This window comes from Populus nigra, chromosome 17 (assembly GCF_951802175.1).
Source record: "Populus nigra chromosome 17, ddPopNigr1.1, whole genome shotgun sequence".
Taxonomy (NCBI): domain Eukaryota; kingdom Viridiplantae; phylum Streptophyta; class Magnoliopsida; order Malpighiales; family Salicaceae; genus Populus; species Populus nigra.
The window spans coordinates 10,841,639-10,854,980 of record NC_084868.1 but is presented as its reverse complement, the minus strand read 5'-3'; the positions used below and the strand labels follow the sequence as shown (position 1 = coordinate 10,854,980).

Sequence of the window (13,342 nt, the reverse complement as noted above, 5' to 3'; positions counted from 1 at the left end):
TCTGAACTACATAATTTTAAATTAGTTTATATTTGAATTTGAATTAAAATCATGTTTGTTGAATTAATATTTTGAAAATATAACTGAGTTTCATAATTTATTTTGATTTGTTTTATTTATAGTTATTATAATCTCATGAACTAGGTCACGAATTTAGAATGTTAATTTAGATTGATTCAGATCAATCCAGTATATTGTTATCTTAAAAGAATATGTCATATTTATTTATTTTTTATCAAGTCATATCAGTTTAATTTTTACCTTCTCTACTTGTTGAGTATGTGTGTGTATGAAAAGTACAACTCCAAAACGGCATGCTGAAATTCTCCAAAACCGAAACATGCCTTCAATTGAAAAAATAAAATGTCAACCGAAATAAAATGGACAATCTTAGTAAAAACATGAATTATATACCATGGTATTTGATTTGATTCAATATTTTCTAAGTTTTATTAACCATTACATATTTTAAAAATAATTTAATTGGTAGTTATTAAATATATTGGTTCACCTAAAAAAAACTCTGCACACCAAAATTAAAGAGACTTAATTATATGTAGATTTTATTCGAACAAAAAGCTCTTTTAAACAAAAGCAATTCACAAAAAAAATAATTAATAGTAATTATTACAATAATAATTATAATAAAAGTAAATCACAAACATTTATTCACAAATCAATAAACCATCTTTGATTTATGGTTTTTTAAATTATACCGTGTTCTAATTGGGTCAATTTTATATATTACACTTAATTCCTGCGAACCAATCAGATATTTTTTCAAAACTTTTACATTCGAACTATTTTCTGACATTACCAACATTTATTTTTCAACTTTTAAACAGTAACCAAACACAGCCTCGCCTTGAAATGATCGCACACGCAAGGTCCACTCAAGTGAAACTCATCAAAACCGTTTAAATAATGGGTCCCACATAAATTTCGCGGTTGAGATGTACCTTCACATTACACACCAGACCATCACAGAGGAGAGGAGCCAACAGATCAGAACATTCCGGCGGGAAATCGAGCAAAGTGGCGGGAATATAAAAAGAAACAAAACCTCACTTCACTCGTTTTCACTCTCTCTCAACCCACTCTGCACACAAAATTGAAAGCTAAAAATGGGAAGGAAGGGAAAGAAACCTAGGGTTTCTCGTGAAGAAGAAGAAGAAGAGATTGAATCCGAAGTAGAAGAGGAACATCAAGAGAATATGAACCAATCCTCTGCAAATGAGAAGAGTCTCTATGAGGTATTTGAACATTTATATTTTGTTTCATTGTCTTATTTAGTTTGTTTGTTTGTTTTACATGCTTTTAGTGATTTTTCGGGCTTAAATTTGAAATGAGGTTAATGGGTTTTTGTTATTTCTTTGAATTGTTATTTTTTTTTGCGCTTTGATTGCAGTTTAGCTCAGATTCTATTGAATGTTTTTATACGCTGTAAATGGGAAATTAGGGTTTCTTGTTTTTTCTGCAACTTTCTTCATTGAATAACTTGCAAAAGGCATTATGACAAATGCTGAATCTGTGAAACTGCGGTACGTAAATCTAATTGGGGAATAGGTTTAAGAACACGAGAAAGCATTGTTTCTTTTAGGAAATTAAGCGAGGGTTTGCAATTAGCATACAAAATAGCGAAAGAGAATTCGCTTTCGATGTTGGTATACTTGTATAGATATTGTTTATTTATTTGAAGTTTATATGTTTTGAGTAGAATAATTGATTGTGCTAAGAATATATTTGAGTAGTTTAAGTAGGTTGCAGTGAGTATTTATTTGTCGAGGTGCAGTGCAGATGGTAGATTGAACCTGTCCCTCTTGTTCTAGCATGTGGTAAGCAGGTGACTCCATGGCAGAATTATGCATTTTTGGTACTTCTGTTTGCTTTCACTTTTTGGCTCTATTTCTGCCTTTGGTGCATTGTTCACGAGTTAAGCGCTCTCTGTACTTCTGTTTCTTATCTTGTCTGAGCTCTGACCCCTTCTTGTCTTGCTTTGCTTTGTGATGCGGTTTATTATGCAATTTGTAATGAAGTGAGCCAACAAAATGGCAACCCACTTGTTGTAGGTTCTTGGTGTTGCGAAGACAGCATCTCAACAGGAAATAAAGAAAGCATACTATAAGTTGGCGTTGCGACTCCATCCTGATAAAAATCCAGGTGACGAGGTAATTTGTTTGGATTCCTACTTTTCTTACTGGCGTCTTTGTCTTTGTTTTAGTGCTATTTGTTTATGACATGTGATTTTGTCTCATAATAGGAAGCTAAGGAGAAGTTTCAGCAATTGCAAAAGGTGATATCGATTCTTGGTGATGAGGAAAAAAAGGCGGTCTATGATCAAACTGGCTGCGTCGATGATACAGTAAGTGCTTCTGTTTTAGCTATTTTTATTTGGATTAACGAGTCCAGGATTATAGGATGTTCTTAGGCTACTAAAATTTTCTGTATATGCCTTCAAGTATTTGACTTGGAAGGCAAAGCCAGTTTGCCATCCATTGCAAAATACTTGCAGTCACAGAGAGCAATGATGTGCCGGTTTCAATTTTCTTCTTCTTATTATTGTGAAAAGGAAAAAAAATTAATTCATTCCATTATTATGAAAAGAAAAATGAATGATTAGGTTCTTGGGGAATTGAAATGTTCTCTTTTCATCCGGCATTGAGAACCTCATTGATGCTTTTCTTGTTGGTCAGGATCTTGCAGGGGACGTTGTTCAGAATTTGAAGGATTTTTTCAGAACTTTTTACAAAAAGGTCATAATATCTGGTCCTGCATGTTTCCTGTTTTCATATACTATTATTTTGGCTTTCCAATAGCTTGAGTTGACACTGGACTTCAAAGTCAGGTCACTGAAGCTGATATTGAAGAGTTTGAAGCAAACTACAGGGGATCTGATTCTGAGAAAAAGGATTTGATTGAACTCTATAAGGAGTGCAAGGGTAACATGAGCAGGTAATTAGTTCCAGGCTTTTCTCCCAGGTTTCCTAGTTTGAATTGAACTTCCTTTTTCCAGACTTTATAGTTTGACACGGAACATTTTCAGGCTCTTCTGTTCAATGCTTTGCTCTGATCCTAAGCTTGATTCACACCGATTCATGGACATTCTGGATGAGGCAATATCTGCAGGTAAAAGTGGCTCTAAAATCTCTAAGATATGTTGTCAGCAAGTGTTCGATCTGGACATTTCAATAGGTTAAAACTTTTTGTACTCTTTACCATAACTTTTCATAAAATATGAGAAGCTGAGAGCCTGAGACAACATGGCTGGTTAGCTTTTGTGACACCGTTTTCTTTTTATTTGCTTTCTTTTATAGGAGAAGTGAAGAGAACCAAAGCTTACCAGAAATGGGCAAAACGAGTGTCTGAAACAAAACCTCCTACCAACCCTTTAAAAAGGAGGGTGAAGTAAGTATTCTAGGATAGGGTTTTTTCTTCATATTTTATGAAGTTCTTATTTATGACGCTATTATGTTTTTATCTTTTGCAGGTCCAAAAAGGAGCCAGAAACAGACCTATTTGCAATCATATCTGAGCGCCAAAGTAAGAGAAAAAACCAGGTGAATTCCTTTCTCTCGTCTCTGGAGTCCAAATATGGTGGGAGCAATTCAACTTCAGAACCCACCGAAGAAGAATTTGAAGCAATACAGGAGAAAATAGAAAGCCGCCGCAAGGGCTCCAAGAAGTCGAAGCAAAAGTAACTTAATTGGAATATTATTCAAATCTAGAACTTGTTTTTGTACAAATTCTGCATGCTGTGAGCCCCAGGTTCAAATGTCTTGTTTCTAGTTATTTCACTGAAAGGGATTGCTAGGCGTGTGCATTTGAGGTCTCTTCTTTATACCATTCTAGACGCACTGTTCCTTCAGGTTTTAACTGCAGAATCTAGATCCAGTCCAATGCCTTTTTTCCCGCTTTTTTCCCCTCCGGGTTGCATGAATCACCCCATGACTTCTCAACTTGCATTAAGCCATGTAAACAACTAAACCGTTTGATGATGGTTAGCTTGGATAATGCAAGGTGTAAACCACGACCTCGGCCTCGGCCTTGCTCCTGTCTCCAGTGTTTTTGAAGAAATCCAAAGTCACCTCCGGTCTCGGTCCTTGAGCGATGGCTCTTAGAGCCCTTAAGATGTGCTTCCGGCCCCTTAGGATTTTTGAACGGCGCTGAAGATGGCCCTAAAAAGAATAGAAGTGGGTGCAGCTTTCAAGGCAATATTGTATGCAAAGCAATTTATCTGGATTTCATACTACACAATCGATGAGTATTCGGCAATAGCTTCTTTCCCTGCTACGGGCGGATTATTGTAAACCGTTGATGCATAATGAGACAAACTTGAACCTTTCGTGGGGCTACTGCTAGGAAAAGTGTCAAGCTTGACAAAGGAAAAGAAAAGGAAAGGCTTTATTTAACTAGACTTTTATGCCCTCTCCTAGAATTTTACTTAGATTTGTGCATAGTTGTTAAACCTTTTTAGAAAATCGGTGATTATTTTAGGTTGAATTGAAACTGTTTTAGGTTAAATTAAAAAACACATTGATTCTATAAAATTTGGTTGACGTTGATTTATAACTAAATTGACTCCTTACTTGGTTAATTTGGTCCATCTTTATTTAAATGTTTTTAAAGAACAAAATACTATTATTTTAATAAAAATAATTTATTCAGGTTAATACAATGACCTATTAATTAACAAGATGAATCAATGGCCTATTTATTTTTTCTAAATCAATCTTCGAACCGGGCAATCCCAACTCGGTTAATCATCTAAATGGTGGTTCAGTGGTAAGAGTTTGGAATCAAGAGGTTTGCTATCTCTGTGATCTCAGGTTCAAGCCCCGTAGTTGTTTATATGATGACCATTGAAGGTTTACATGGTTATTAACTTCAGGGCCTGTGGGATTAGTCAAGGTGCGTACAAGTTGACCCGGACACCCACATTAAACTAAAAAAAAAAATTTAAATTTGTGAGGTGGGCATGTGCTCAGGGAAATAACTAGCAAGCAAAGCAAACATTTGGTACCCTTTGCCGCTGCTCAAGATGAAGGGTCCAGTTTTATCATGAACATATGCTGATTTAGATCTGGTTTGATGCAGGCGGAAGCCATATCTTAGCTGATTCTTCGCACGAGGAACAACTTGAGAATTTTTTCTCTTCCCTCTTCATGTTTAGCAAGAAGATCACCATTCACGCTATATTGACATCATAACCTCATCGTTCGACACGCAAGCTCATGTCATTTCCCTATCGGACATTAAGTTTTGGGGTCATTATTTTCCAAAATTAAAAGCAACTTCACACGCTTACATCCTCTGGTCCACCGACCCAGCTACTCACTCAATCACGGAAGACCAAGCCACAAACTTGGCCTCCATTAAATATATTTGAGCCTACTCACTTATTGGCTTTCACTTAGGGCCCAGCAAAAGCATTTCCGAACCCCATGATTATACCAAAGATGCATATCATAAATTATTTTATTGGTTTCAAAAAAACAAAATTTTAAGACATTCATCATGTACCCTTAAAGACAAAAACCTACATCAATAACAGCGCAAATATCATGTAACTTTCTGGTAGGTGCTTGAACATTTTTTCTTTTTAGAAGAGTTTCAAAAGAAATGTGATTATTTTTAGGTATTTTTGGATTATTTTGGTGTGATAATGTTAAAAATAAATTTAAAAAAATAAAAAAATTATTTTAATATATTTCTAAATAAAAAATACATTAAAAAACAATCACCATGCTGATCTTCGAAACCTAAACCAGCTTCATATTATAAAATAAGATATCTTTTGTTCTAAAATCAAGTTGTAAGGATGGTGACTTCACAACTGAATGCCAGGAAACATTCCTCTGCGGCATGAGTGATCTTCCATGAACCTGTAAATGAAAGCAAAGCCTTTTCCTTTTTCTTCGATCTACCATACCTGTCATTGATGATGCCCTTGTTATTATTCTATTTCTCTCTTCCATTTTTCTATTTGGTAGATAGATAAACAACTACCATATAAGTACAACTCTCTCTCTCTCTCTCTCTCTCTATATATATATATATATATTACATAAATGTGCTCCACATTACTTGAGTGTGTCTGTGACACTGTGTCCCTTCACCCCCACCTCTCCAACCCCTTCTTCCTCTGCTTTTGGTAAGTCATCAGTCTTTAATTTATTTGACTTGTCCTTCTTTCTTTCCACTCTTTATTTCTATCATAATTGTGGAATGTAGCTTTACTCAACTCTATTGTCTCTTTTACCTATAAGGCCCAAGAAACTCACTGTACATGGTTGCTTCAAATTTCAATAGTGTCTCTATTCCCATCTTTTTAGCATCGATTTCACTCATCTAGAGACTAATTAATACTGTCTGTACTACCACTAGCTGCCAGTACTGGCCTTTTTTTCTTCGAAGTTTGCATCGTTTTTCTTCTCCTGCGAGGTAAAAGTCTTTAACATAGAACTTAGCCATGAGACCCCAAGATTTCTTTTTGTGTTAGAATTTGTAAAATTTGCTTCCAATTCAGCCACGACTCATTTATGCTGTGTGGCTTTTTGTTGTAGGTTCTCATGGAGGCAGATACCGGTGAAGTGAAGTCAAAGATGGAAGATTATGAAGTTATAGAGCAGATTGGAAGAGGAGCTTTTGGTTCTGCTTTCCTTGTTCTTCATAAAACTGAGAAAAAAAAGTTAGAAGTTAATTTTGCTTGTAAATTTTGGTTCTTTTCTTTATTTCCATGGATCTTTTGCATATAACTAGAGCAACCCACTTGATTAATTCAATCGAATTTTCATTGGTGTACTAGCATCCAAAAGATTGGTTCTTGGTATTGAATGATCGAAGGATATGAACTGTTTTTTTTTTTTTATTGATTATGTTAATTTGATTTCAATTATAAACACAAATTTTTTGATCGAAATTGTGAGTTTGGCTTCACAGGGGTAGGTAATGGTTGTGCCGGCACGATCCTTTGTCTTCTAGCAGTCATTGTCTCTGGTCTAAATAGTTGATTTTTGAGGTTCTTTTTTTGCTTTTTGGTAGGTATGTGTTGAAGAAGATTCGGTTGGCCAAGCAGACAGAGAAGTTTAAGCGCACAGCTCATCAGGAGGTGACCTTCACTTTTTTATACTAATCCTTTTCTTTTCATATGGGAAATTGGATTTTTTTTTTAATGTTAATAATGAATAAACTTTTAGATATTTTCATGTTATTGCTTAAGAAATTTGTTGCCAATTAGTCATCTGATTCATTTTACTCATTAGGAGCCTAGAAAACTAACTAGGATATTTATATTGTTCAGATCTCATTTGTCATCATCTCTACTTTAATCAACTTAATCATGACAGGTTGTTAGAAGTACATGTATTTTTTGTATAACCTTGTGAACAAATTTTTAATGTTGCCCCCTTTCCTCTGCACTAGTTGCTGTTTTGGAAATACTAATCAAATTGTAAAATACTTTCTAACCTAGGAATTTTTCAATAGTTCAATGATGATGATGATTATATAATCACAGCTTTTCATATTTTAATCAATGCATAAAAGACCAAAATCTTGGTTCATATGTTCTGCAGATGAATTTGATTGCGAAACTAAACAACCCTTACATTGTGGAGTACAAGGATTCTTGGGTCGACAAGGTAACCGCATCATTTCTTAATGTTCTTCTGTACAATTTCATGTAAATTATTACCTTTGAGATTAACATGGACTCTGAAATGGTTTTCCACCTACAAAAAAATGTTTATGTTTCTCTATGGTATTGCAGGGAAACTGTGTATGCATAGTAACAGGCTACTGTGAAGGAGGAGACATGTAAGTTTATGTGAAAGCATGTATCACTATTGTTGATAGGATAAGAGATGTAATGTAAATATATTTCTGACCAGACACTTCTAAGATATGAGATCTTGATCTAGAAAGTTGATCTGTAAAACATTCACATCAGAAGATAATATAAGAGTATGGCTAAAAATTAAATATGTTGTCAGAATACTTCATGAGTGGCTAAATGAAAGCTCTTTCCTTTTCTTTTCCTCCAACCAGTGCTGGGATTATAAAGAAAGCGAGAGGAATATTTTTTCCAGAGGAGGTAATCATTTAGGTTTTCATATGCTTCAAGTTTATCAATTATCACCTACACCTTATGAACACCATTCTCCTGTTTTGTTTCCCAGAAACTTTGCAAATGGCTGGCTCAGTTGTTGCTAGCTGTGGACTACTTGCATTCTAACCGTGTCCTTCACAGAGATCTAAAGGTATGCTTAACCTCACTCAAGAGATAAAGGAAATCTTACAAATAGTTCTGTTGCTGACATAAACTCACTGATGACTTCATTCCAGTGTTCCAACATATTCCTTACAAAGGATAATGATATTCGCCTAGGTATGTGAGCCAAAAGAAATACTAGCCAGAAGGATTTTCTTTTTCATTGGGCTTGGATTTTATATCTTGGTTTCTTCTTAGTGTATTTTGTGTGGCCTGAACAGGTGACTTTGGACTTGCAAAGCTGCTCAACACAGAGGACCTTGCTTCTTCGGTATGGACTTGAATGCATTCCTGTATATTACTGGTTTACTTTGTTTAACGTGTTAATTGAAATTATGCCCCTGATTTTGAACTGTTACAACTTTTCCTCTCAAAATCTTAATGTATTTAACACCTGCAGTTCAGAAGTTTGAGGTACCATTTAGTGTCTCAGTATGTTCAGATTCAAAATCCTAAGAGCTGATGTTTGAACTGCTTATCTTAAAATGGTTCTTTTAATCTTTCTGTTTTCTATGCCTTCACATGTCGCGTAGGTAGTTGGCACTCCTAATTACATGTGTCCTGAGCTCCTAGCAGATATACCTTATGGCTACAAATCTGACATATGGTCCCTTGGTAAGAAATCTGACAGCATGGTTTTGAATTCATCAAATTTACTGCTTCACTGGCAATAACATCTTTCTGCTGTTCCAGGATGCTGTATGTTTGAAATTGCAGCACATCAACCAGCATTTAGAGCTCCTGTAAGTACAAGCCTGAGCTGATGTATGTATGTGCATGTGTGTGAGAATGCAGTATCACTATAATTTGGTTACCAGTAAAGCTCCTACAGTTTATTTCGTATGAACTTCAAAGTAAGATAAATAAACATTTACTTGAACAGGATATGGCTGGACTCATCAACAAAATAAACAGATCCACCATCTCTCCTCTTCCAATTGTGTATTCGTCCTCTCTGTAAGGGCCGTCTTTCCCAAATTTATCACGATTCCATTTATCTACTATTAACACCTATAACAATAGGCATGCAATATTTTTTTTTCCTCGTGTAAATCCATGAGTTTAGTGGTCTGAATGTATGAGATGAGTTCTCTTGGTCCAAATATATGATATGAGTTCCATGCTGCAGGAAACAAATTATTAAGAGCATGCTGAGGAAGAACCCAGAACACAGACCAACAGTGAGTTTGATCTAAGTTTGTATTCTATTATTTTTACCACCACAATCCATTCTTATACCTGTACCTTTAACATAACAGGCAGCAGAATTATTGAGGCATCCACATTTGCAACCACAACTCCTCCGGTGTCGCAATGCATCTTCAGTTTTCCTTCCATTACATTCCATAAACAACTCAAAGGAGAAAACAAGAAGAAAATCATTGCCTGCTAGACTTAGTGCTGGCAAAGACAACAGTGACAAGGAAGTTGGTGCATCAAAGAGGAAAGAAAATGAACATCCATTTGAGATAAACATGGAAGCACATCGAAGCAATTCACATCAGATTGACAAGCCAACATCAATGTCTAGCACAGATGATAGCCTTGGAAATAAGACAGTTGATCCTACTAGCTGTTCAGTGGAAGTATCTGATGGTCCAAAAGACAGCTCCACTGATTCTGAAACAAGTGTTTGCAATGGAGAGAAGCAAGCAGATTGTAGCAGTCCACCCCAAAAGGATGGCACTGAAATCGAGTCTACCTCTGAGAGCATTCCAAATTCTCAGCATAAAGAAGAACCCAGTGCCGTGCATTTTCAAAATTTGCAAGAGGTTGATGCCAAAATAGTGACCACAAAGTATCAAGCAGCATTTCGCGGCGGACAAATTCCTGAAGAAGTTCAAACAGAGGGGCAGGGTGATACAATAGATGGAACTGGGAAACCGGAAATTCCTAGCCTAAGTTGTGCTAATCATGATGCTTCCTCTGATGATAAAAGCCCACCATCAGCTGCAGACGAACCTTCTGCAGAGGCACAATGCTGTTCACAGAAACCAGAAAGTCCCGATGTATACACAGAAAGTGCTCATACAGACTACTTGTCATCTGAAAGTAATGATGTGCTTCCATGTAAAAATAAAATACGAGCAAAACCAGAAAACGACAATTGTTCCACGGAGACACAGAAAGATGATATTCATGCGATGAGTAATGCACAATTGCTGAGGACACTTGCTGCACTAACTGGAGAGGAAACCAAGAGAGAGTGGGAGAATCCAAGTCAACAAAGAGCTGATGCTTTAGAGTCTTTGCTAGAGCTATGTGCACGGCTACTTAAACAAGAAAAAATTGATGAGCTTGCTGGTGTGCTAAAGCCATTCGGAGAAGAAATGGTCTCATCCAGAGAAACAGCAATCTGGTTGACAAAAAGCCTAATGTCTAAAAAAAAAATTAATGGAGGGACCTGATACTTGAGGTGATTCCAACTAATTTATTCATTGCTGGGAGAAAAGGTATCTACTTAATTGTGCTTGACATATAATGTGTTTTTCCAGAGTGGTATTGAAGAGCATAATTGCTGATTGTTCATAATTGCTGGCTTTAATGGAAATAAACTCCTCTTACGAGGGGAAAAAAAAACATCGTCTTTACAATTTTGTAGAACCATGTTGTGAAGTGGGTCAGAAGGCATCAAAAGGCTAATCCTAAATTTATGCAGATGCTCTAACGCAAGTTGCCTTTGTGTCCGGTATTTGCTGAAGAACACATCATCTTTTAAGCAGTCAAATAGATGACTGATCTGCACGTCCATGTTACATGTATGTTGACGGACCTTTGAATTTTGATATGAAAGATAATTCAACGAGCCTTTGAACAAAACGTTTTCCTCTAAAATGAATACTTTATTGCCACTCAAATGGAGCAGGGCTGTGTTTTGTTCCTTTTGCCAATGAATGAATGGATTATTCTTTCTGCAAATTGAAAGAAAATCCTTTATTGCAACGCATCAATCACAACTAGCATACAGAAATGGAACCAAAAAAAGAAAAGAAAGAAAAGATCTGTAACGAATCGATCAAATTATACAAACAAAAATTAATAATCCTTAACCACCCTTGTTACATAAATCAATCATTTTCCCCATCCCCTCCTTTAAAGACACCCTTGTTTGTTCCCATTCTTTCCTTGATGTATATCCATTTTTCTCCAGTTTGAATGAGCTCACTGGAAATAATAGGCAAAGAATGACACAAGGGAAGCCCCAATCAAGGATCCAACAACAGGCAAGGTTGCGGATGCCCCGCTGGTAGGGGAGGGAGCCGGTGCTGAGACTTCATCAGCTGCCAAGGCTGCACTCATGGAGGCAGCAACGACGAGGACAGCACAGGAGATCTTCTTCAATCCCATGACGCAAAAGAGTGATATTAGCTGCCTCGACCTGCCTTGGTGATGAAGAAAGGGTTCTGATTCTTTATTGCTTGATGTTTTTTCTTAAAAAACTTTATGCACGACTGAATGGTATCAAATGGTGGCGAATGGTATTTATAAGGAGCATTGAGGTTATTTTAAGGAAGAAATTGGTTAATGTTAGTTTTGCAAGGACTGGTTTCGCATGTTGTAAGGATTGACAAGGTAGCTGGCAGGCTCAGTGTGATGTCTCCTTGTAATACATTTGCGGTAAATAAAATTTTGGCTATAAAATGGCCGGTCTTTAAGCACAAATTATCAAGAACTCATAGCCTTGTTTTTCCTGGGAACATACCATGAGTCGTTCGCAGAAAACCAAGACGGCTGAACTATTTTTTTTTATTAGAGATTTTAATTAGGAATGCAAATTAATGAGCGTAGTCGTTCTTCTAAAATATAAATAATACAATAATTTTAAATTATACTATCATTAGATTGGAGCTCTGCTTACTATGGGCTTGGTTTAAATTCGTTGGTTGAGATTAATAAATTAATTTGAATACATTTTCAAAGCTCACTCTATAAACAATCGAGTTTGAGTGCAATTAAGCTTGGCTCGTTAAATCTGCCAAGTCAACTTTGTTAGGCTCGTAAGCATATTCGTTTGTTCATTACTCAATAAAACATGCTTTATTCACTCTAACAAGTCACACCAATTTTCACAAACATACTTGAATAAATAAAAAACAAACAAATAATATTAAAAAATTAAAATCAAACATAAGATTCAAAATAAAAAAAACTACCAGCTTTAAACAGATTACATGTTTATACAATATAAATTTAAAATTGATTTTTAAAATTTATTTTGATCATGAATAGACCTGACATAATTAGGAAGAATATCCTTTCTTAAATTAAATAACAACTAAATTAAATAGCACAACTAGGAGATTCGCGCAAGTTTACTTAATTGTTTCTCCCCTTTTAAACTCATGTTTTTTCAGTTTTATTATTCAATGTTTATTTAATTGGAGATTGGACCCCGTTATTTTCTTCATACAAGATTTTTCATTAATTTTAAAAATAATCGTTGCTATCTCATATATTTTTAATTATTGTTCTTTGTTAGATTTAACTTTGTTTAAAGAATTTTTGTTTTTGAATTAAATTAATTGATTAAATATAAGTAAGAGATGCTCACTTCATGATATTTTGCTTGGTTTGCTTTCTGAGTTATTACTCTGACGACATGTACGGTCTCTTTCAATATCGTTGTGCAGCCTTTCACAATAACGCTATAACTGTCTCGGTGAGTTTTTTCTAGTGGTAAAGCGATGTCCATAATATAGCGATGATGAGTCTCCAATTAGTTTTTCTTTCTTCTTCTCCTGGATATGATATTGTCAGCTTATTTTTTAGAGTTAATTATTACTAATGCCTCCTCTTTATTTACTATTAATTTATGTTTTTAATCATATTATTAAATTAACTAAATTTATTAAATCCAGTTAAATAAACTATATATGTCTAAGATTTTTTTTGCTTTTTTAACCTATCCCGCCATGTAGCTTGACCACCAATCTCTTTATATCTAAAAATCTTCATGCCATACGTCCCCTAAAGAATGCATTATCGATCTTGAAAATCCAGTGAAGTGAAACTTGGTTGGCTAAGGTTTTTAATTAGACCATTCAAGTCATTTATTGAGGCAAACATAATAAA

At 35.3% G+C, this 13,342-nt stretch overlaps 2 protein-coding genes across 3 annotated transcripts; both read left to right on the top strand.

Annotated features, from left to right (window-relative positions):
* Nucleotides 1-865: 865 nt before the first annotated feature.
* LOC133676891 (chaperone protein dnaJ 6-like) lies at nucleotides 866-3,820 on the top strand. Its single transcript, XM_062098677.1, has 8 exons — nucleotides 866-1,253; nucleotides 2,070-2,168; nucleotides 2,261-2,362; nucleotides 2,694-2,753; nucleotides 2,846-2,952; nucleotides 3,044-3,126; nucleotides 3,315-3,405; nucleotides 3,488-3,820. The coding sequence occupies exons 1-8, from the start codon at nucleotides 1,125-1,127 to the stop codon at nucleotides 3,696-3,698; spliced, it is 882 nt and encodes a 293-aa protein (XP_061954661.1). The 5' UTR covers nucleotides 866-1,124; the 3' UTR covers nucleotides 3,699-3,820.
* Nucleotides 3,821-6,002: 2,182 nt separating this feature from the next.
* LOC133677202 (serine/threonine-protein kinase Nek6-like) lies at nucleotides 6,003-10,873 on the top strand. 2 transcript variants are annotated; one of them, XM_062099086.1, is made up of 15 exons: nucleotides 6,063-6,151; nucleotides 6,385-6,441; nucleotides 6,564-6,688; nucleotides 7,042-7,108; nucleotides 7,575-7,640; nucleotides 7,769-7,815; nucleotides 8,047-8,092; nucleotides 8,178-8,258; nucleotides 8,344-8,386; nucleotides 8,491-8,540; nucleotides 8,803-8,884; nucleotides 8,963-9,012; nucleotides 9,153-9,226; nucleotides 9,399-9,450; nucleotides 9,529-10,873. In XM_062099086.1, exons 3-15 carry the CDS (start codon nucleotides 6,570-6,572, stop codon nucleotides 10,675-10,677), a joined length of 1,926 nt encoding a protein of 641 aa, XP_061955070.1. In that variant the 5' UTR covers nucleotides 6,063-6,151; nucleotides 6,385-6,441; nucleotides 6,564-6,569; the 3' UTR covers nucleotides 10,678-10,873. The 2 variants fall into 2 exon arrangements, with proteins under 2 accessions (XP_061955071.1, XP_061955070.1); XM_062099087.1 differs by lacking the exon at nucleotides 6,385-6,441 and having other exon boundaries at nucleotides 6,003-6,151.
* The last annotated feature ends 2,469 nt before the right edge of the window (nucleotides 10,874-13,342 follow it).

Bases quoted from the DNA above. Each gene is read 5' to 3' on its own strand.
- LOC133676891 (XM_062098677.1), top strand. From the start codon at position 1,125: ATGGGAAGGAAGGGAAAGAAACCTAGGGTTTCTCGTGAAGAAGAAGAA. The intron at 1,254-2,069 runs GTATTTGAACAT...CACTTGTTGTAG, and splicing joins ATGAGAAGAGTCTCTATGAG to GTTCTTGGTGTTGCGAAGAC. The intron at 3,406-3,487 runs GTAAGTATTCTA...TATCTTTTGCAG, and splicing joins CCTTTAAAAAGGAGGGTGAA to GTCCAAAAAGGAGCCAGAAA.
- LOC133677202 (XM_062099087.1), top strand. From the start codon at position 6,570: ATGGAGGCAGATACCGGTGAAGTGAAGTCAAAGATGGAAGATTATGAA. The intron at 8,093-8,177 runs GTAATCATTTAG...TTTGTTTCCCAG, and splicing joins GAATATTTTTTCCAGAGGAG to AAACTTTGCAAATGGCTGGC. The intron at 9,451-9,528 runs GTGAGTTTGATC...TTAACATAACAG, and splicing joins ACCCAGAACACAGACCAACA to GCAGCAGAATTATTGAGGCA.